Source organism: Periplaneta americana, chromosome 15 (genome assembly GCF_040183065.1).
Source record: "Periplaneta americana isolate PAMFEO1 chromosome 15, P.americana_PAMFEO1_priV1, whole genome shotgun sequence".
Taxonomy (NCBI): Eukaryota; Metazoa; Arthropoda; class Insecta; order Blattodea; family Blattidae; genus Periplaneta; species Periplaneta americana.
This window is the reverse complement of record NC_091131.1, coordinates 150,564,021-150,587,995: the sequence shown is the minus strand read 5'-3', so window position 1 is coordinate 150,587,995 and position 23,975 is coordinate 150,564,021. Positions and strand designations below refer to the sequence as shown.

General features: G+C 35.3%; 1 protein-coding gene across 9 annotated transcripts in view; it reads left to right on the top strand.

The window, feature by feature from the left end:
• The window catches only part of LOC138715446 (uncharacterized), a 69,537-nt gene that overhangs the window by 8,784 nt on the left and 36,778 nt on the right, over nucleotides 1–23,975 (top strand). For 2 of the 9 annotated variants that reach the window (XR_011336347.1, XM_069848357.1), the window contains exons 3-4: nucleotides 13,521–13,760; nucleotides 17,308–17,364. Coding sequence is in view for 3 of the 9 variants with exons in the window: in XM_069848357.1 (XP_069704458.1) it covers nucleotides 13,735–13,760; nucleotides 17,308–17,364 (83 nt within the window). In the remaining 6 variants the exon portion in view is untranslated. The other 7 variants (XM_069848359.1, XM_069848358.1, XR_011336344.1 and 4 more) reach the window with 7 other exon arrangements.

The following is a 23,975-nucleotide window of genomic DNA, read 5'->3' as shown; positions in this document are numbered from 1 at the left end:
TAAATAAAAAATATGTAACTTAAAAATTAAACTTTATTGGATGTATTTTTGCACACTAATGAAAAATTACAGGTGCACATGTGATTCAACCTCAATTAATTATTGTTTGGTGGCGCAATTAATAATTGAATATTTTTTTCCATATTTTTTGCTGTCATTGATCGTCTCATCAGTGGCAACCCATAAGTAGAAATCATCAAGTTCAGCTCTAATCGTTTCCATTGTGTCAATGTAGCAGGAGTTCAAATAATTTTTATGGAGTATTGATTCATGCGAAATATTGAAGTTGCGGTATTTGCGTAGGAAAGCTTGAAACTTTGGAACTCCAAGTTTATACCATGGTATGTTTGCAGCAACCATTGCCACGCACAAATTTTTATTAAATTCACTGGTACAAGACGAAGAATGTTGCACCACCACTTGTGTAACAAGAACTTGTTTCTTTTCAACGGAGCACGTTTTTTATTTCTCACATGAAGTTCAATTTTTAAATGCTGTTCTAACTGTGACTTCATGGAGCAACCAATGTGTTCGCCACACACTTTGCATAGCACGATTTTACCGTCGTAGTAAAGGAATCGTCAATTGAAATCCAGCAGTAGACTAGCTATTTGTATCACCTGATGTCAAAATAAGCTTCATAAGAAAACAGAAAAAAAAACTATTGTTTTCTTTTAGAGCAATTGATTGGAGATGTTTGTGGGAAATGGTTATACCCATAGGGTAACTTTCACTTTTTCCTTCACCGCGTTAGCAGTACAATGACCCACCCTTCGCAGTGGTATTTGTTCCTACTTTACCGTTACTTCTTAAGGGATATACACACTATTAGCATTGCAAACAAATGTCCATTTTTTCACAGAATACGTTACTATTTTCAATTATTAAATTATATTTACGCACTGGAGACGAAGAAATAAGCTTTATAAACAATTTTAAAACATATAACTTAAGAATTAAGTAGAGGGAAAATTGGTGAAAAAAATGTGTATTCTTTCAAAATATGTGAAATATGCCAAAATATTTATTATGCACCAAAATATGTAAAAATATGTAACTTTAAAACATTGGAATAATGATCTCTTTGATATGATTCGCCAACATTTTAGCTTTCCTTATAGCTACATACAGTGATGGACAGAAATATTCGTATGAACCCTTTATCTTCATTAAATTAAACATTCTGACGAATTAACGTTATAATTGTACTAATTTTTCTTTTTATCATAACATAATTCCTTATTGTTTCTATCTATACAGAGAAATCGGTGTCAAACTGAACATAAAGCGACTAGCAATCGTTTGAACCATAATATGCTAGGACAGGATTATTCGAATATTGCAATCGTGGAGACAAACTATACAGTAAAAATGCTGTATACATTCGCTAGTGCTTCAACCATCGTTTTGATGCAGTCGATAGACAAACGAGTCACAATATTCTCCTGACACGCAAAGCTGTAACACGTGCTAGTGTAATGGGACGTAAAGGTAAAGAGACAACTATTCAAGAAAGAAGAATTACTGTATTATAAATTTACACAAACAACAGAAGACGTATGCCGAAATTGCAAATGCAGTCAACAGAAGCTGTTCTACAGTGTGTAGTATTATAAAAAATGTTAGAGAACGGAAGACATTAATAAATAGAGAGCGCACAGGTCGTCCACGAAAGCTAACCAACAGGGAAGAAAGGGAGATTATTAAGACAGTGAAGAAAAATCCAAAGGTGAGTGCATCAGAAATAGCAGCTAATTTACAGGACGATTTTGGTACAGATGTTCATCCTAAAATGGTAACCAGAGCTCTTCACCGGGCCGGGTACAATGCCAGGGTGCCATGGAGGAAACCCTCTATAAGTAAGGTAAATAAATAGAAGAGACTACTGTTCGCAAATGAATTTGTCGACAAAGCTGCAGGGTTCTGGAACAAAGTTATATTTTCAGATGAAAGTAAATTTAATATATTTCATTCTGATGGGCGACTTTTGGTCTGGAGAAAACCGAACACAGAATTAGACTAGAAGAATATTATATCAACAGTTAAGCATGGAGGTGGAGATGTCATGGTGTGGGGGTGCATGTCGGCCACTGGTGTAGGAGAACTGGTATTTACTGACAATTTACCCTTGGACAAGTTCAAGTACATGCAGATATTCCAGGACAATCTTAAGAAGAGTGCAGATAAACTTGGTCTTTTAGGGGATTATTATTTTCAACAAGATAATGACCCAAAACATACCGCAGAAATTTTTCGTTTGTGGATTGTCTACAATACACCTCACACTTTGCACACTCCACCCCAATCCCCTGACTTGAATCCAATCGAACATTTGTGGTCTGAACTGCAGAAACGAGTCCGGAAACATCGAATATCCAACAGGAATGATCTCAGACAGAAACTTCTAGAGGAATGGCATCAAATAGGGCGGAATGTCACTGAAAAATTAGTTTCTTCCATGCCTGTACGATTGAAAGAAGTCATTCGCAGGAGATGGTGGGCAACTAAGTACTAATGTTTGTTTTGTTTATATTTTGTGTCTATTTTTGAATACTTTTGTCCAAGCTTCTTGTAGCCAAATCATACAATGTTTTTCTATGTACATTTATAACATATGACAATACAATTATTTATTTTCTGTATACATTTATAACATATGACAATACAATTATTTATTTTCAGAAGCATTCTCATTTCTCTTCATTACATTCCCACCTACAAGTAATTTAAAAGCTAATTATTACTTTCCCGAATACTTTTGTCCATCACTGTATATAGGAACAAAATATGTAATTACATAAAATCCGGGCTCTACATATCAGTGATGAAGCTAAGGTATAAATACTGGGTAGCCTAAGCTGAAAAAATTTGCTTACTTTATATATTTTTATATAGCAGAAGATTCTCGGCTTTTCTATCATTTCTTTTTGTGACAGACCCCTCAAGAAGGTGAGGTCCACTCATTTTCACCCCAGAAGAGAATACAGATACTCGTATATCGTTGTTGTTCCTGCAATAACTCCTATGTGCAAAATATAAAAGTTTTCAGTAGGAAGAAAAAACACATTTATTCAGCCTATGGCAGCCGTACATAGAAGACTGTGAATTCTTACATTTTCGAAAGAAAGAAATATAATTGCAAATAGGAGATTTTATTATTTGCTGTATCACTATTTAAGTTATTTAATAGAGCAAAAACCTAAAAATGATAAATATGTCACATAGGAGTTATTGCAGGAACAACGACGATATGTCTCATAACACTCTGTTAGCGAAGCATATTTCTTATATCATGAAAATTGAAAATTTATACTTTGTTTTCCTCCATGTGCTTTTTTAATATGTAAATTCGGTGTCGATCTTCTGTCTTTGTAAGCACATTTTGTTTCATACATCCAACTTGAATAGGGCCTACAGTTTCTCTTTTAATTCTACAAATAATGACTTCACTGTGCCATTTTACACAAAATTAATATGCACAACACATATTCACTTTTGATCAAACTAATACTCAAAACGCAGCTCATTCAGAGAAAACCAATATGGTTGGTTGGTTGGTTTGTAGCCAAAGTTCTGGTATCATGGCAATGAAGCCATTAGCTCTCTTGCAGTCTAGTATTTTTCCGTGATGTTGAGGTGAACAGGCAAGGCTTCTCAATTTTCCAGGTGGTACTTATCCATGATTACGTCCTTTCCACATAACACACAATTGGGTAAGAGGGAGATGCTGATTCTATGTAAATGAGCTGCAAAAGAATCATGCCCGGTCAGAAGGTAGAAGGCTGTCACTGCTGAATTTCTTGGTTCTTCAGGGATGATGTTTATATTTTGGAGGAGGGGTTCCCATGATTTATCTTTAGCTGATTCCTTTATTCTGTTCAGAAATTTTTGTTTGTATTGAATTTTTTTATTTAATGTGACAGAAATAAATGATTTTTGAGTAACATGTTTTGTGTTACGGTGCAGCCTTTCGCAGCCAGTTGCCCACCAATTCATTCCCTGTAATGCGCAGTGCGCTGGAACCTATTGCACAACTATTTTCTTGCCAGTTTTTGGAGCTGCTTGATCAGGGTGCAGCACTGAGAAGTTGTGTGGAGTCCTTCCTGACTTCTTTATAGAGAAAAATTTATAAGTTCCTCCAGCTCCTGCAGCATCAAAATCGGTTAGTAAAGATCAATCGCTGTAAATGTGTAGCCAGGTTTCACAACGATATTTGCTATTAATTATTTTGCTACGTTTGGATTTGTATCGTTTTTAACAATTGTTTATTGTTAGTAAAATAACATGTGCAAAAATACACTCTTAATTCTTACCTGAAGGAGTAAAAAACTCGTGCTCAGGGAGTTATCTAAACACATACTTAACACAAACAAAGATAATTATTTGACACAAAGTGGGTCAAGAAAAAAACAATTATAGGAATAAAATACAATTTCAATTTTAACAATTTAAATCATACAAATACATACACATATTAAATTAACATACTAGGGTTGGATAAAAAGTAATGGCAACAGTTCGATATTTCCGACATGGCTTTATTCACAGGGGTACAACATTTACGTACCTTCTATATAGTCGCCCCCCTTATTTATTACCTTTTGCCAAATGTTTGGAAGGCGTCGTACACCATCAGCGTGTCCATCTTTGTTGATGTTCTGTATTGACCACCCTAAAGTATGGATAAGTTCATCTCTGATATTGTATCGGGTCCCTCGCAGTGGTTCTTTCACTTTGGTGAAAAGATCGTAATTGCATGGATCATATCGGGTGAGTACGGTGGATGTTCCAGTAGTCCGCGCTTTCCGTCTGCCTTGGAGGTACAGCGTGGTGCAGTATTACCCCATCAATGTCATACGCCACAATGAACATCTTCACAGCACTTTGTGTAGGGCGCACTTTCTTTGGACAAGGAGAACCAGGATGCTTCCATTCATTTGATTGACATTTCAAGTTTGGTTCATACGAGCGAGTCCAGGTTTCGTCCATAGCGACGATTCGTCCAAGAAAGTCGTCACCTTCCCTTTGGTACCGGTGCAACAAGGCCTTCGCGGAACGCTTTAACCCATCGTGCAACTGTGCGATATGGCAACGCTGCATCGCCACATGCTTCACGCAGTCCCTGAAAACATTCTTGTGCACTATGACCTCGTGCCATTTCAATTTTGATCCAGGAATGTTGCTCTAGTATTGTAAGGATGGTCGTAGGGTGCTTGCACTATCCCTATGAAAGTGAACGTTCTACACACTGCAGTAAATTGATGGAGTATTGTCGCCGCTGGCTGCACTAACTCATCTAACAGTCCTTGTTCATGTCCACACAGCTGGCAGCTCTCGAATGCACCATCGTCACGTGACAGCAGTGCTGCCATTACTTTTTATCCAACCTATGTATATTCTTTAAAAATTAAATTCCTAACGCTACTTTTGAAATTTTTTATACTAAAATTTTCCAAATTTGGGTATTTTTCAATTATTTTATTGTATAACCTTGGACCATAGTAGGTATCATAGCTAAGAGCTGGGCTTGTTAAACACTTCGTTTCCTCTAGTCGTATAAAATCGGATCTTTTAGTTACATATTTATGATGATACAATTTGAATTTATTACGATTTTTATCTATGAAGTTTAATAAGGCAATATAGTAAATCTGTTTAATTTTCAAAACATTAAAATCAGTGAACAAAAGCTCGGATGAGTAATCAATTGGTTTATTTTAATTATTCTTTTCTGAATAAGTATTAGTGGAGTGAAATTAGAATTACAAGCATTTCCCCATCCTAAAATTCCACATTGGAGAATGGATTGAAATAAAGCTAAGTAAATGAGACGAAAAAAATATTGACTGGTAAATATGACTGAAGTATAACAAAGATATAAAGTTTTACGTAATCTATTGCATGAATATGTAATACGTTTATTCCATCGTAAATGTTGGTCAATTGTAATGCCTAAATACCTAACTTCTGAGGATTCGGTTAATATAGGACATTCACAATTTTAAGAAGAACAATAAGAATGATGAATTTTGAGCCTACAAGAAGATTGAGGAGATTTAAGACCATTGGACCTTAGTGAAAACGGAACAACAGTTGTTTTGGATATGTTTAAGGGAAGAGCATTTGGTTTGGTTTGGTTCCAATAAGTTGTTTCCAGTTTGAATAGTTATGTATTCCAAGGGATTTTGTCGGATTTGTGACATTTCAATGTTAGTTTGGGGAATGAGATGCGTTTGTATAATCTTTTAACTTTCTGCATAAATCCTTCTTGTGTGTTTAATTTAGTAACTTAGGGAAGATTTTGTATTTTCTCCAATAGTCTGCATTAGACAGTCTAATAAATTTCTCATACCGGATTTCTGCTTGTTCTTGAAAGTCGTGTATCAGTGGCTTTTGTTGAGTAAGTTGTCTCATTGAATCTGTTGGTGTGGATTTCCCTGCACCTATAATTAAATGTACTGCTTGGTTTTGAAATTTTTCTATTTTATTTCATTGTTGTGGGGTGCATGTGATGAGTATTTCACTACAATATTTGAGGACAGGTTTCATGTACATATAAGTGGAATTTAGTGTACCGGTACATCTCTGGCTTCCCCATTTGCAGCCAGCTAATCTTTTTAACAGATTTAATCTCTTTTTGGCTTTTTCTATTACAGTATTAATATCATCTTTTCAAGATAATTTGTTACCAGTATCAAATATGACTCCTAGATATTGTGAATTGATTGCTCTTTGTAAGGGAAGTCCATTAAGCTTGATGTTTATGTTAACTGGTTTAGTGACATTTGTGAATATTTGATATTTAGTTTTGTCTGCATTTACTTGCATTAGGTTAGTAGAGCACCAATATTCCAATTTAGTGATAGCTGTGTTAATTTGGGTTTCCAATGACTTGAGCTTATTCTTTGGTTTTGAAATCCAGATGACGAGGTCATCAGCAAAAAATGCAAACTTTACTTTTTTGCCAAATATTTAGGAAGATCGTTGATAAATATATTAAATAATGTTGTAGTCAACACTGCTCCTTGAAGTACACCCATAGCTGTGTGTTTGTATTTTGAAAACTATGACTGATATTTAACTGTATTGAATCGCTGTGTGATAAAGTCTTGTAACTAACAGAGCATATTACCTCAGATTCCTATTTTGTGCAATTTGTCTACAAGCTTAGGCTACTCCTCCATATGCTGTCATAAGCAGATTTGAAATCAACGAAAACAACTGCAGTATGTTCTTTTTTGTTCATGGCTTCTTTAATACCCTGACTGAAATAAACAACTTGTTCGTTAGGTGAGTGCAGTGGTGATATTCGGCCGGCTCGCACCAGTATTGACGAACCGGTTGTTAAATTTTTCTAGGTAATATTTGCAATTACCATGGACATATACAGTATATGTTTAACATACATTACTGATTGTTAAACTTTTTGAATATCATCACTGGGTGAGTGGTATTGTATAAAGCAAGGGCGTGCAGTGTAATTTTTGTGTGGGTAAGCTCTGAAGTTTTCTTATTGACATTTCTTTTATACATATTAGTCATGACTTATGAAACTTACAGCTTTTCTAAATATATATATACATACAGTGTGATTAACGAGGATTTACCGTCCCTTACGGAGCTTATTTTTAGCTTCAGAAAACTAGCCAATTAAAGAAATGGCACTTCTGAATAGTTCATTCTCTATTTGTAATATTTTTTTCCCGTAAAACTAAAGAAAAAAGGTATTTTACTAACAACTTCAAATTGATGTAACTCTGAAAATATTGTGATTAGAACAAACGTTTATATGACTTTTTCTCAGAATGTCTTCGCAAATAAGCTCCATAAGTGACTGTAAATCCTCGTGAATCACCCTGTATATATATATATATATATATATATATATATATAGAGACTGTTTTAGCTACAGTACTACAAAATGTTAATAAATAATATTATAGCATTCTTTCATTAGGCTTACTTACATGTAATATGGCGATGAACAGCAACGACAGTAGCTGTAGAAATGTATTACAGTACTTATAAGTAAAGTCCATTCTTCTTTCTTGTTTTGTGAACTTTTTGATTACATCTTCATAAAATGTGGCAGATTGTATCACTTATGAAGAAGTCCCTTTTCAATGGATAGAAGTGCTAACCCGTTAAGACGTTCTTGGCTTTGTGTTGATCGCTGGTATGATTTTATTCTTCTAAGTGCAGAGAATGTTCGCTCTACGGAAGCTGTGGTGCTAGGGATAATGACAATAAGTAATCCAAGTTTATAGACTTCTGGTAATGCTGTGTCAAGTTGTTTTTTCTTGAGTGTATTAACACCTGGTACGGATGTTGTCCAGAAAATTCATCATAAGAGTAGAGCACAATGAGTTCATTTTTCAGACTGATAAAATCAAACGTGTCCGACTGATTTTCTTTCAAAATGTTAAATATAATAGCAGGAAAGTTCACCCTAAATTCTTCGTACTTCTGAGGTTGTAACAAAGCCACAAAGTTTAAGTTATGCATAGAACTAAATCTTTCGTCAATTTGAAAAACTATTGTATCGATTATCTCAATGTAAAGGGCCTTTCTTGCAACTTCAGGGTCTTGTTCTGTGCGACGACATTTACTTGGAGTTCCATCATCTTCATGGTGGTAAACTACAGTTTCTATCCTTATAGAATCCCAAAATTTTCTGAGATTTTGGATATGTCTTTTTTGTTTCTGTAATTTTTTCACAGCAATGCTGAATATCTAAAGATTTGAACTGTAGTATATTGAAAAGTATGTCAGTGTAGCTGAATATCTTACTGAAAATAACTAATAACAGTGATGTCTCAAAACTGGTCAGAAATGTAAGGAAGCCTTGTGCAGTAACAACTGTTACACTGTCCCAGGTAGAACTGTCTTCTAATATGTCTTGAAAAAATCCAATGAATTAATCCCTATGTTCCTTTACAGTCTGAATAAGACGCGGTGTGAAATTCCATCTAGTTGGAGCATGTCTAGGCATTTTCTTTGAGGTATATTCCTTAAGCCGTTGTTCTTTTGGATGATTTACTGAAGAAAGAACCCAAACCAGTTAAAGTCTGTAAAAATATTCTGCTCTCTTTCAAACACGTAAGTGATTGGGGCAAGATTAAATTTAATTTATGACAAACAGTGCACAAATATTGCCTTAGAATATTTTTCAAGAAATTTAGTTCTCAGACCATTTGTGTGACCAGCCATGACAGCAGCTCCATCAAACGTTTGAGCAACGAGCTTGTTGCTTATGTCATACTCAGTGGCTATACTTTGGACATGTTCGAATAAACCACTAGCAGATCTATCATTGCTTACATCAGTAAAACATATAAATCTTTCATTATTCTCACCATTCTCTGAATCAACATACCTAAGAGTGGTTGAAAGCTGGGATGCATTCATAATGTCTGAAATTTCGTCTAGCATGATTGCAACAAATGACGTTTTTGAAAGTTCTTGTTTTATGTTATCCATAACAACATCACTTACAGCGAGAATCAAATCATTCTGTATTCGATTTGAAGTTCCGCGGAACGTGGCAGAAGTTTCCAGATGATGGCTGAGGGTTAAGTCATATTTTGCAAGGTAATTGAGCGCACCTAAATATACTCCTTTGTTAACTGCCTCTTCTGACTCACAATGACCACGAAATGGCAATTCATGTATGGCTAGAAAATAGATTGTATCAATTAACCTCTTCAATATTTCCCTGTTCTTTCGCATCATTTCATTGTGTTGCTCGACAGTGACACGAAGTTGTGAATCTGACTGTACATCTATTCGAGATGATCCAAATGACTTAAATTGTAAAACACTAAAAATATGTGCCTGTGACTTTTCATGTTTATTAATGGCATTGTGCAGATTTTTCAGATTATCATAACCATTATTTTTAGACCAAACTGTTTCTTCTTTAGAAAACATAAGACAGGGCCAGTGAAAGAGTTTATTTAATTTCGCACTTCCTGCAATCCACTGAGTTGGGACGCTTGAAAATATCGAGTATATTCTTTTCCTTTGTCTTTATGAGCTGCAAAAAGCGTTGGCATTTCAGGACATGATCAATCACTTAGTATTATGTTTAATTTTTCTTCTAAAGAATGTAATCGAAATGTGTGTTTCAATAATTGTTCAATAGGACATAATGAATCACCCATTCTTAATCAATACCATATTTAGCTTATACACAGAAAACTACGACATAAATTGTCACTCACAAAGAAACAAAATCTTCAAATAACTGAAAGATCCTGAACACTATCTCAATTGACAAACAAATCTCATGTTTCACACACACTGCCAAATTCTACACTGGTATTCTTCTGCAGGAAGTCAAGTCTGGACAAGCGATAATCCCAGCGCTTATTCTTGCTGTGTACTGGCGTATAGGCAATACAGTGGTATACGAGGAAATTTTCCATCCTTGTCTACTGTCTGCGCATGCACCAGCACTGTAAAATGAGGCTTCAGGCAAGCTGTGAACGAAGAGCTGCCTTACTGCAGAAATGTAGTTAATCCAGAACACTTATATATAAAGTGCAGAATACACTTTATTAAAAAATGTTCATCTATAAGCTGAATGAGATAAAATTGATACATTAATTTGAAGTGTGTCTACTAGGGTATGCGGCGCTTACCCCACTTGCCCTAAATGCACGCCCCTGGTATAAACCCAGATTGCTGTTTTGAAAACAAGTTGTTGGATTCAAGGAACCAATTGTGACGTGCAGCAATCATTCTTTCCATATTTTCCATATCTGGCTTGTAAGAGAAATAGGTGTGTACCGGTAGTTATTAATATTAGATGAAGTTTTACCTTTCTTCAAAATGGGTATAATACTGGTAATGATTTTCTTTTTCAGTTAGCAGATGCTGGTACTGTAAAACTTGTCTCCAAGGTTCTTGATAAATTCTGAATGAATTAAATCTGGACCAGAGACTTCATTGCATTTAAGAGTCCCAATAGCTGCATCTAGTTCATGGATTGTGAAACTAACAACAAACACTTCTCTTGTGTTTCATGTAAACACACCTCTTTTGCTCATCTTGATATTTTTTCATGTTTTTTTCTAACTTTTTGTGAGTTGTTGTGATTCTATATATTATTGTATATGTACTTAAAAAGGCGTTTGCAATAACCTGGGGGTCTGTTAGTTGTGTATTTTTGTAAATTATAAGTGAATTACTTGGTGGATTACTCTTTGTGATATTAGATATAAATTCGGGTAAGCTTTTATACCATCTTTTCTATACCGGTAGTCCATTTTAGAGATAAAATTGTTAAAACATTGCCTACAAGGGCGCACCCACGGGGGGGGGGGTCCATCGGGCCCGGACCTCCCCCCCCCCCAAAGTTGTAACATTACTACTGAATTTTTAAGCGTTGATAGCATATAATTCCGTTTACTCTAATTTCACCGAAATGATTCACGTCCATGTACAGTACGTAACACTTCTGATTTTTCCTGCTAGCCAAGTCCATCTAATGGCATCCTACTATAATCGTTGGTAGCTAGAGCTCTCTGCTGCTGAAAACATAGCCGAGTGCCATCAGCCAACAAAGAATGCACAATTCTGTACTCGCTGTGTTCCAACCATCACGTTGTCATCACTGCTTAGCAGATTGAGTTCAATGTTGCCAAAGTATCTATCATTGATTATAATAAGTATTGGCGGTATTTGACTGGTCTGTGTTTGATTTTCCAAGTATTTGTGTCTTGAAGAATTATTAATGTGAAGTTGTGAAAACTGTTATGTGATATATTAACTTAATAGTAGTATTAGCACAAGTGCTCACAATGCAAAAACATAAAATTACCAGTTTTTTCAGCTCGGTTCCATCAAAGGTGGCTAAGTGCAATATTGAGACTGTACCTAACCTACAACCAACGAGTTAGAAAGAGAAAGATATAGAGTGGTCATTCCCCCGCCATGTTTGAAGAAAATTGAACGACCGTTGGTAATGAACTTATGCGCCCAAAACAAAGTGGGCGTTGTGATAACTGACATTAGAATTGTCAGCTGTCTTAATTTCGTTTGCATAAATCAGTTAAACTGAAGTGGAAAAACCTAGTATTTCGTCAAATACGTGATAGGAACTTAATCTAAACTTATGTACGCTAAATTTAAAACACTTGAGCTATTCCTAGAAGGAATGCTTAAAAGAATAACCTAAGCAAATTTGTCATGTAGTATGACAAGAAGTCCTAGCAAATATACTGAAGAAAATGTTAATATTCCTAGGTTCTTTTAAATGCGACCTGCAACATTGCCTATAAAATGAACGAGTATGATTCGGATGATTTTATTAAGTTGTTTTCCCAGTCTTTACACGTTGCAAAACTATTTACTATACCATAAGATATAGAATGAAAGTAGGCCCTATCTGTAGTAAACAACCTTTACCTCCAAGCTTGTAACGTGGGTGAAACATGACAAAACACACTTTCAGTTTTTTTGTTACAGTAAAGTATAATTATTATCGAAATGTGAACGTGAGGCCAACAGCCGGCTGGTCTGTCTGAGCCTTTCAAGGGCTGTGGCACCACAGATAATTATTAGTGTATAATTGAGCACCCACGTACAATAATGGGGTAAGTAGTTACGAAATATATTCATACTTACCCCATTATTGCACGTGGGTGCTCAATTATGTTCTTTCATGTCCTTCCAGTCAAAATACTAACAACAATACGACCTACCCCAGAGTTTTGCGTTATTTTGGATGCGAGTGTCGAAATACAATTTTAATATTTGATTGCTATTACTAGGTTTGAAACGGAATTGCAGTGGTTTTATCCGTATTTAGTTTAACTTTATTACTAGTGAATCATTTATTTGATTAATCGTTTGTCTTCGAAATAGGCCTAACTTCTTATAAGCTACAGCTCATCGTCTTCTTGTATAAGCAGTAAGGACAGAAGGAGCAGAAATAAAGGATGCCGGTGTCGAAATACAGTTTTAATATTATATTGCTATTTGTTTTTCACTGGGTCTGAAACGGAATTGTATTGGTTTTATCCGTATTTAGTTTAAGTACATTACCAGTGAACCATTTATTTTGTTTATGCCGAGCGTTGTTACACATTTAAGCATGAAAAAAAAATGCTGCTAATTAACAAAACTATGGACTTAACTTCATAAATTTATATGAAATATGATATATCAGTTGTGTTTTTCCTTTTGACATTGCAGTTATATGCAGCACACACAACAGGCATGTTTTTTCTTCGTTTTTTTTGTACTTCTTACCTCCGTTATACAACATTGTAAGCAGACGAATTTTTACAAAGGTGGGCGCTTAGCTCAGATCTGCCGTGTTTCGCGGTGGCACCGCAAAGAGCGCTGTACAGGACAACATGGCCACTCTATAGTCTTCTCTTTCTAACTCGTTGCCTACAACATGATGCCAATATAGGTATTCTTGAACCGTCTGCATCGTCATCATCAACCCCAACATCGGTATTACTGAATGTGGACTCTAGTGGTAAAGATATAAGTTCTTTTGTTAACAGAGTACTTTCATCAAGGGAGAAATTTGAGACACTAAATTCCATTTGGGTGCCGAATGAGAATTTCAAGTTCCCAGTAAAACCAGTTGGAAAGAAAAAAAAAAACCTCAGTTTCCAAAAGAGATGGCTCCAACGATGGAAGTGGTTAGCTTATTCAGACAAACAAAACGGTGCATTTTTTTAATACTGTGTTTTGTTTGCACCTCAAGAGGTTGGAATGCACGAAGCTACACCAACAGGAAGGTTAGTGAATCAGCCATTTGACAATTGGAAACATGCATGTGAAACATTTAACAGGCATGAAAAGTTACAGTATCACCTGAATTCTGTGGATACTTACACTAAATTAAAATCTATCGAACAAGGTAACGAATTGCCAGTTTCTTTGCAGATTGATAAAGCATGAAGAGAGCAAGGGAATGTAAATGTTCAAAGGATACTCCCGATAATTAAAACCGTTATATTTTGTGGCCGCCAAGGCATACCATTACGTGGGCATAAGGACTTCGGTCCCTTTGATTTGGAAAATCCACCAAATCATAACGAGGGAAATTTTAGAGCTTTGTTAAGGGAGCGTGTTGATGCAGGAGATGATAACTTAAAGAGCCATCTATTAGTCTGTGGAAAAAATGCAAGTTACATAAGCTGGAAGACACAAAATGAAATTATATCAGCCTGTAACTATATTATTCGTAGCCAAATAGTAGTGAGAGTGACTGAGGCAAGATGTTTTGCTATCTTAGCTGATGAAAGTGCAGATGTCAGTGGGACTGAACAGTTTTCTCTGTCAGTACGTTTCCTTGAAAATGATAGCATCAGAGAAGAATTCCTACAGTTTATTCCAGTTTCTGAGACAACTGGAATAAATTTGGCTAGAACAATTCTTGAGAGCCTCACTCGATTTAATGTTGATTTGAAATATATGAGAGGGCAAGGATATGATGGTGCAAGTGCAATGAGTGGACAGTTTCAAGGTGCCCAGGCCTTTATTCTTAAAGAATGCCCTGCTGCTTTATATGTCCATTGTGCTTCTCACAGTTTGAACCTCGCCATATCAGATGCATGTTGTGTTCCAGAAATCAGGAATTGCATTGGCATTGTAGGTAAAGTGTGTGAATTTTTCAACACTCCCAAAAGGCAAGATGTATTAATAAATAGTATAAAAGAGCTTTGTCCTGAAAATAAAAGAAGCAAACTCGGCCAAATGTGTGCTACTAGATGGATAGAAAGACATGACTCTGTGATGGTATTAATGGAACTGATGGATGCTGTCCTCCCTGCATTGAAAACCATTTCTTTGTGGACTGACAAGGATGTATCTTCCAAAGCCGATATGCTGAATTCTTCAGTGACCAAGCCTGCATTCCTAATTTCCCTTCACGTAATCAACAAGCTCTTCTGTGTAACAAGAACCTTAAGTGAATACCTTCAGAAGACAGATATGAATTTGGAAAAAGCACTTAACCATGTAGAAAATGTTTTAGAAGTGTTACAAGAGGTTAGTGATGCAGCAAAAGACCAGTTTAAATCTATATTCTCGACGGTTTCTACTCAGCTGTCGTCACTTGGAGAGGAAATTAGAATCCGTCGATGTGCATCTGGACAACGTTCACAATTCCGCAGCAATGTTCCTGCTGATAATGCTGAGGAATATTACAGGAGGACTGTATTTTTGCCATTCCTATCTAATATGCAGTCTCAGATAAAAACAAGATTTGCTAAACATAACATTTTGACAAAATTTTTGCGTCTGATCAAGGAAGATGGGGTTGCTAGTGATTTTATAGTTCTGGCCAAGTTTTATTCTCAAGTAGATACTAATTTTTGTGTCCAAGATGAGGAATTGGTATGTGAATTTGAACTCTGGAACACATTTTGTAAAGGAAAACAGTACAAGTCAGTGTGGGAAATGTAGCCTATATTGCATGTGAATATGATTTCTATCCTCATGTGAAAGAGCTGTTGAAGATTTTATTAACATTGCCAGTGTCCACAAGTACAAGTGAAAGGTCGTTTTCGACTCTTAAGAGATTAAAGTCATACCTGAGAAACACCATGGGAAATGATCGTCTAAATGGTCTTGCTTTGCTAAACATCCATCATGATATCACAGTTTCTCCACAAGATGTGGTTACTGCACTAAAGATAAAGCCAAGAAGACTGGATTTTGTTTTGTAAAAAGAAATTGAAAGAGGTATGTTTGTGTGTATATGTGTGCGTGCGTGCATTTATGTAACTTGACGTTCTTTCATTGGACCCCCCCCCCCCCAAGAGAAATTCCTGGGTGTGCCCCTGGCTGAGAGTACTTCTTTCTTAAATGTGGCCACTTTACAAGTTTCCAGTCTATAAAATTGTCTCTATTACTGTTCTCTTCTGCTTGTTTTCTGGCTGAATCACGAGCTACTTTTGATGTCATTGATTCTGGTTCACGTTAACATTTTGTTTAAAAAACTTAAAATTGTTTAAACACACGTTAAAAGTGTTAAAATTTTTTAAGAAGGTTGTGTACCTTAGACAGACGGCCCGTTTTGATGCCGGTTCTGTATCATCTTCAGTATCCTACGAACTACTGATGTTCCTGTTGATTTTGCATACTGCCATTTGCATTCGTCAGTTGTAGGGATGGGGGTGAGTTGCTCCTATGGTGGGGGTGTTTGTTTGTGTGCTATGTATCATGATGTCGAATAATGTGTGGGTATTGAACTGTAATTGTGTATTAAGTATATGTTGTGGGTGTGTTATTGTATGTTTGTATATTTCGTATTGTTCTAAGATGTTTAACTGTGGACTTTTTGGTGTGATGTGTAGAATTTCCATATCTGTTTCTATATTATTGTAGTCATGATTATTGTTGATAATATGTTCTGCGTAATTTGATGTGATGTATGGTTTGGTTATATCTTTGATGTGTTCTTTATATCTTGTTTGAAAGTTTCTTCCTGTCTGTCCTATGTAAAAATGTGGGCAACTATTGCATTTTAGTTTCTAAACCCCAGTTGAATTATATTTATTTGAATGTTTGATGTGATTATTTAGATATTTCTGTGTTGTGTTATTTGTTTTGTATGCTATCTAGTATTTTAGTTTTCTGAATGAAATTGCAATTTTGTAAGTATTGGTTGTGATATGTTAATGTTATTTATTTATTCTCACGTGGTGTTTGTGTTGGTTTGTTCTGTTTTTGTTTTGACTTTTTTATTAGTGTGTCTATCATGTTAGAGTTATACCCATTGTCTTGTGCTATATATTTTATTGTGTTTATTTCTTCAGTATTGTTGTCATTGTTCATTGGTATGTTAATTAATCTGTGTGTCTTTGTACGGAAAATTGCATGTTTATATTGTATGGGATGGTTAGACGAATTGTGTATGTGTGTTGCAGTTGTGGTGGGCTTCCTGTATATTTTGAATTCATGTCTATTATTTGTTTTGGTTATGGTGATGTCTAAGAAATTTATAGCTTGGTTACGTTCTGTTTCTATTGTATACATTAATTTGGGATGTATTTTGTTGAGTTGTTGATGTAGGTTTTCTATTTGTCTTTTGTTTCCATTATATAGGGCTATTATGTTACCTACATATCGATGCCAGTACATTATTCTCTCTGCGTGTTTGTTGTTGTCAGTGTTTAGTATGTGTGTTTGTTCTATATTATGAATAAAGATTTCAGATAATATACTTGATATAGGTGAACCCATTGGTAATCCTTCAGTTTGTGTATAATATTTATTGTTATGTGTGAAATAATTTTGTTTTGTATTAATCTTTTTTTTAATGTTTCTTCCCTTTAGATCCCAAAGCAAGCAAAGAGCTAGTGGCATACTAGTTGGCATCAAAAGAGGAATACGGTAACTTTAACCTTCAACATTATTAAACAAATGACTGAGGAAGACAAATCTGAAGTAACGAATATATTATGCAAATCTGGCTTTCAGGTAGAAGCTCCCTGTTGTAGAAGTGTCATTTGCAGAATTTGATAACAAATGAGTTCCATCAATTCATACCCTTCCAATTATTGCATTTATACTGGTAACGATAGAGTTATAAATTCTTAACAGTGAGTAGTTTCAATACTAATGTAGTAAAGTCACAAGAAGTATTTCCTTGATGTGCAATATTTCACGAGAATAAAATAAAATTCTCATAGTAACAGCTAAAATGCCTTGTCCATACTAGTTAAGTATTTAAAATGGAGCACGATTATGTACAGAAAAAGCACTGTTTAATAATGTAATTGAAAAAAAAATTAAAGAAACATTTGATATTAACAAAACTTCTGCATTTGTGTCTGACTTTATATTTCCTTATAATATGATTGCATAATTACTCTAGTCCAGTAAATCAGTCAGCTCTGTTACACCATTCTGTTCCTATGGGTACACAGTTGAAAAAGAAATCCACCAATGTCAGCACAAGCCAAGATGATGCACAAAAAACCATCTTGATTGTACTGCTATGTTCACCCATTTTGATTTGTTTGTGTGTCATACTCTTGCTTTATGTTTTAGTCTAAGCATTAATTGTTACTCTGTCAGATCTGTTAGTGTTGTGTTTTCCACAAATAACAAGATATGAAGTCAAGATCAAGAGGACATAATAGTACACGTGTGCAGTAGTTAAGTTGCTATTTTGGAGATTTTTAAGCCAAAAAAAAAACTTTAGGTTCGCACATGCTTATTTGCTTTGTCATGTCTGTTACTTGTCAGATCTGTTACTCCATGTCATGTCTGTTACATCATTCAAAACAGAGCCTCAATTTTTTTCTAATTATCTATCATTAAAGAAATTAAAGCTCAAATATCTTCGCCTTAAGGGCAATCTACTAAGATAATTGTTACTGAAAGAATGGTTCGGAGATTTGAAAGCATATAAATGTCCTACTAATCGGTTGCTAGCCGAGGAGTAGTAAGTTCAGTGGTGGGGTTGCCACCTTATAGCCTTTGGACCGGCTTTGGGACTCCGTTCCAGACTCCCAAGACAAATTCTCCACTATATACCACATGGAAGACGATCTTTGGGACGCCCCCTGAAAAGATGGACAGAGACCATAACAGGCCACTAGGCCTAATACCTGCAATGACGATGATGATGACGATGATGATGATGTTGATGATGATGATGATGATGATGATGATGATGATGGTTTCTGTTAATTACTGAACAAGTTATTATTTTATATTAGGTAAAAGATTTGATATTAAGATATTTAATATACTAATTGTTCATTTTTGATCTGAAGTTAGTTCTGTTACTATTCTAAGAACTATGCACTGTTTGAAGAATATCTGATATAAAAACAAAGGAATTCTATTTCTATAAAGATCCACTGTCTTGTCCCATAACACTCCTGACATTTCGTCGTGCCATCAAAGATTCATCGATGCTTGTAGAGAATGCTGTAAAGCAAGGTCAGTGTACAGTGGCTGATTACTATGGCAGAGACATTGCACTATATTCATACATGCAGAATATGCACTAAATAATACTTTAATTTTGACGTTCTCAATCGTCCATTTGTCATACAAATTTCGCAAATGACCCAGAAATGTATTGTAGTTCTTGAAAACAAAGAACTGTAATTGTTCAGCTGCAACATTGGCTTCCATTATTGCAAACATATCAATGTCTTTATCTATTAGAATTTTATGTATTTTAGTTTTCTTGGCTTGATTAAGGCCCCCAGCATTCCACTGTAAGACCTTCAGCTGAGGTAGAATTATATTGTGTTTTGTCTTCTTATGTGATGCTAAAATATTCCCCGTCCGGAGATCCGAATGAGGGGACTTTTTTTACCTCCGAAATATTTTACTTCGGATTGTATTTGTCATTGGAGCATGTTGGATGGTCGTTTTTTTTCTATGTTCATTAAACATAGTTCAGGGGGTACCACGAGAAGGTGACCATCATCACCCCCAGAACACCAATATAGCGCGACATATTATTTTGGCAGAAGGCTAGCCTTGTTTCATACTGAGATGTAGTGAATTGATATCTCCTCTCTTGTCCCCTTCAAGCTTCCGAGTCAAGGTCGTAGCCATGCCTTTTTAGAGGTTTAGAGACTTCTGCCACAAATCTCGCACCAAACTCTGCATCCTGGAATGACTGTCAACAGTGAAGGATGTAGTGAAAACCAAGTCTTACGATACATCATTATTGCAAACGTATAGACCTATTGTTACTAGGTATAATAACTCAATTTTTTTGGGTCTGCTAAGAATCAAAATCTATTAATTTGAGAAAAAAAAATTCCGGCACCTGGAATCGAACCCGGAACCTCTCAGCTGTGCGCGCTGAATGCTCTTTCCATCTGACCCACACCGGGACATGATCCATGGTGACGGCCGAACTTCTCTCATTGTATTATCAATAGCCTACTACCTGCAATTAAGACATTCAAGCCATGTATGCAGGAGCGCATATTTAAATGGCTTCATGGTCATTTTCAACAACAGTTCATGAGTTACTGTTAACATTGATATATACATATATATTTTTATATGAGGTCTCGCCATCCTCATTGAATAATCAATGGCTATAAGTAGCCATCAGAGGTCTGCATCGACGTTTTCGCTCGAGTGCTAAGTAGTTCATAGCATAATCGATAGGTAGCGCACATGCATGATGGGTAAAATTGTCATGAGCGATAAATCCTCGAACGGTATAAGCCGAGCGTTAGACATTCGTTCTTGTTACAGTGATGAACTGTGTAGTAACATCAAAGATGTTTATCATTTCAAAACTTTGCAGTGTTTAACTAACCTCTCCATAGTACAATTACAAAACTTGCATTAAAATGTAATATAAATATTGTAGGTAAATGTTTTTTTTTTTTTTTTTTTTCCACGCAGGAATGATTCTGTTTTTGCCATATCTGATAGATGTTATTGGATGTAAATGTAATTATTATAAACGGAGAACACAATCACGATAATGCAAGAACTGTATCAAGTTTTCTAGTAATAATAATAATAATAATAATAATCTCTAATAATTAGTGTATCAATCTTTGCGTCTGTAACAGTTGTGCAGCGTGATTATTCGTTTTATTATATTTTCTGTGACGTTATCTCTGTACTAATATTGTTATTAATCTACTGCTATATCAATAATATTTTGTAAAACGTTTCTACATTGTCGCAGTATATAGGCGGAACACTATGTATGGACCTATCAAATTATATATGTGGTAAATCAAATATTGAATAATTATGAATTAGCAATAATAACTGTATATCGAAGTTTTTCATACTATTTTATTGATAACTTCATGTTCCTGTTTTGGTACGTTCCACTGACTGTTCCATTAAACGTTTGTCATAAACGCAGAAAATAAAGCCTTATTTTTACCGTGTGAGCAAAACATATGTGTATCTTATTTGTCGCCTTCCATACAAGATAAGACATGTTGGTGAGGTGACCTTGTACTGTGCTTCTATTTATTACGAGCGTATCACGACCGATCTTACCTCACTCAAGGGTGCGACACTCGACCGAGTTCAAGCGAGCGATTTAACTCCAATGCAGCATTCTGATAGCTATACTGTAAATATCTATTAATTTGAGAAAAATTCGTTCCAGCACCTGGAATCGATTCATTGATTATTCAATGAGGATGGCGAGACCTCATATAAGAATATATATGTACCGGTAGGCTATATGAGCCTCAAAAGCCTCTTAAGAGCTTAGTCACTGACAGATATTCCCCTCAGAATTTGTCATTTGAGCTCAGCAGGCGCTACATGCCCAGCAGAGTAGGCGAACTGTCTGGTCTTGCCTAGGCTCTCTGCCCTGATCATGGAACCTGTATGTAGTTTCGAAACGTTAGAAATGTTAGCTCCAGGACATAGTGCAATATCCAAATCACATTCACCGTGAAAACCTAAAAAACACATATAATTTAAGGTTATATAGAAGATCTAACTCCAAACTTGTTAGCAGAATTTTTGTAATGTGACATTGTTTATGCATTGCCAATTAGAGACAAATGATACTTTGGAGAAATTGCATTAATGCAATCTAAAGCATAAATGAATTCAGAACTGTGTTTTGTACATGTCGAAATGGAAATTAAATAAAACTTGGTTTAATGTAACATAGCAGCAGCAGCAGTATCTATTGCCCAGACACTTGGAAGTTCTCCATTCACCTTGCAACTTTGCAGTATAATTTAGAGTCCGAATCCAAAAAATCTGATGCCAAAGCTGGACATTTTCGTAAATGTTCTTGATTCATCAAAGAGTCTTCTAGATTACACAGGATGCATTTTGGTGAACAAAAAATTTCAATTTTAAACAGGGTGCTGCAAACAGTCATGACCAGTTAGCATCCGAAATTTTGCTACTGAATCATGTCGAAAAGAATCAGATACCTTATATATTCTTTTTCAGTAAGTAATACTGACCAAGATTTATTATTGCTGTTTTCTTAAAATTTCTTCAGAATTTTCATTTGAAATTTAATTTTAATGTAACATAACATGACTTAAAATACAGATTAGCCTAAAAAAGTATACACTGTTCGTTTATAAATAACTTTAGAACAAATTCAGATAAAATTCTCATTTTCGGGGAAATTGTAGCTTAATGGATAGGTCGAAGAGGTGCTGTCGAGTACCCAGCACAGTCCCCAAACCTAACACCAATTTCTACATATGGGGGACCCTAAAGGATGTTGTTTATTGGGAAACGCCAGCTACACTGGATGTGCTACGAGAACAAATCAAAATTTAACGTCATGTGCAGCTATGACACTGGACACATTACGGAACTTAGTTCGTGGAGCAGTTCAGCGGCATCAGTAGTGTTTGGATGCTGTTGGTGGTCACTTCGAACACCTACATTAAGCTACAATTTCATGAAAAACGAGAATTTTTTCTCAATTTGTTTCACTGTTTTAGGACCCCATCTTCTTTCATTCAGAGCAGAACTAAGTACAGATCTAATACTTTTCTTCTTAGGCATAATTGACAACTTATCCAACTAAATATAACAACTATAAATAAACAGAACACTACAACTATACTTATTTCACTATTTTTAGGTCTATGTAAATGTTTCTGTGTAAATGGAACACTCAGCAAACGAATATAAACCCACAACACAAAACTAAACACTCAACTAACGATTATAAATGCACAAAACAAACCAAACAAAGCTGCAGGCCGAGTTTGATAACCAGTCTACTATTGTAATATGAAGTTACGACATGTGTACTGTACAAAGTTTCATCTGCTTTGATAAAAAAAATAATGTAAAATTGAATATTGTCTAAATGTAAAATTTTTGTTGCCAGCTATATACATTTGCTTTGTAGGTGATCGATTCATATAGAGGGCCTTGTACGAGAAACATTTGAAGCTATATACATTTGCTTTGTAGGTGATCGATTCATATAGAGGGCCATGTACAAGAAACATTTGAAGAATGTTATTATTGTCGGTACTGTCACCATGACTATTTATAAATATAAGTGTCAATGGTATTGCATTAACAGCTGTACTGATTTATTAATTCCAACAAAATCGCGACAGAGGTATGAAGAGGAATATAAGAAGTTTTAAGAGTGTGTAAAAAAAAAGTAGAGAATATTTCTGAAAAGTTTATGCTTGAATATTGTTAAATGAAAAGTGAAAAGAAGAAATCAAGTTCTCTGTGGATTCATTATTCTATGCTGCGGTGTACGGTATCACTGAAGAAAAACGTGGACATCAATCAGTAAGTAGACACAATAATTGTTAGCTTTTTAAAGCAAAAAAGTGAATTGTGAAAATGTTACCATTAATGTGTATAACAAATAAAAAGCTTACAAGGACAAGGATCCTGCTGATCCAAAGTTGCACTCGGGCATGGGTTCAATTCCAGCTTGTGCTCATTACTGGTAGTTTTTCCGAGGTTTTCTCCAACCATAAGACGAATGCGAATGTCAGGTAATCTATGACGAACCCTCAGCCTCATCTTCCCAAATACCATCACGCTATTACCAATACAATCAATGCCAAATATCCTAGTAGTTAATACAGGGTCGTTAAATAACCAACTAAAAAAATTGCAGAGAGCAATCAGAGTAGTATAATGAAGCATTAATGGTTGAAGTGTTGATGAAAATTTTTAATGATGGTGGTGGTAGCAGTATGTGTAAGAAAAGTAAATAGTTGGTGTACTATGGTTGATGTTTAAGAAAGTACGAAGTTAATACAGTGCTAATAGTACCTCCATCCATGCCAACAACTCTGCTACAGAAAAGAATAATAAAGTTATGCCTTAATAAACTCTTGATAACCCTTCAGAACTGTTGTATTCAGGATTTAAAGTATTTGACTTCCATCAAATTTATAACAATGTATTATTGAATTTCGTACATAAAAACCGAAATATATTTAATTTATATTCACATAAATCAGTGATGTCAATTGATGCCCATAGGAGCAAGCGCGTGCTTTAGAGCTCAGGAGAGCCTGTTC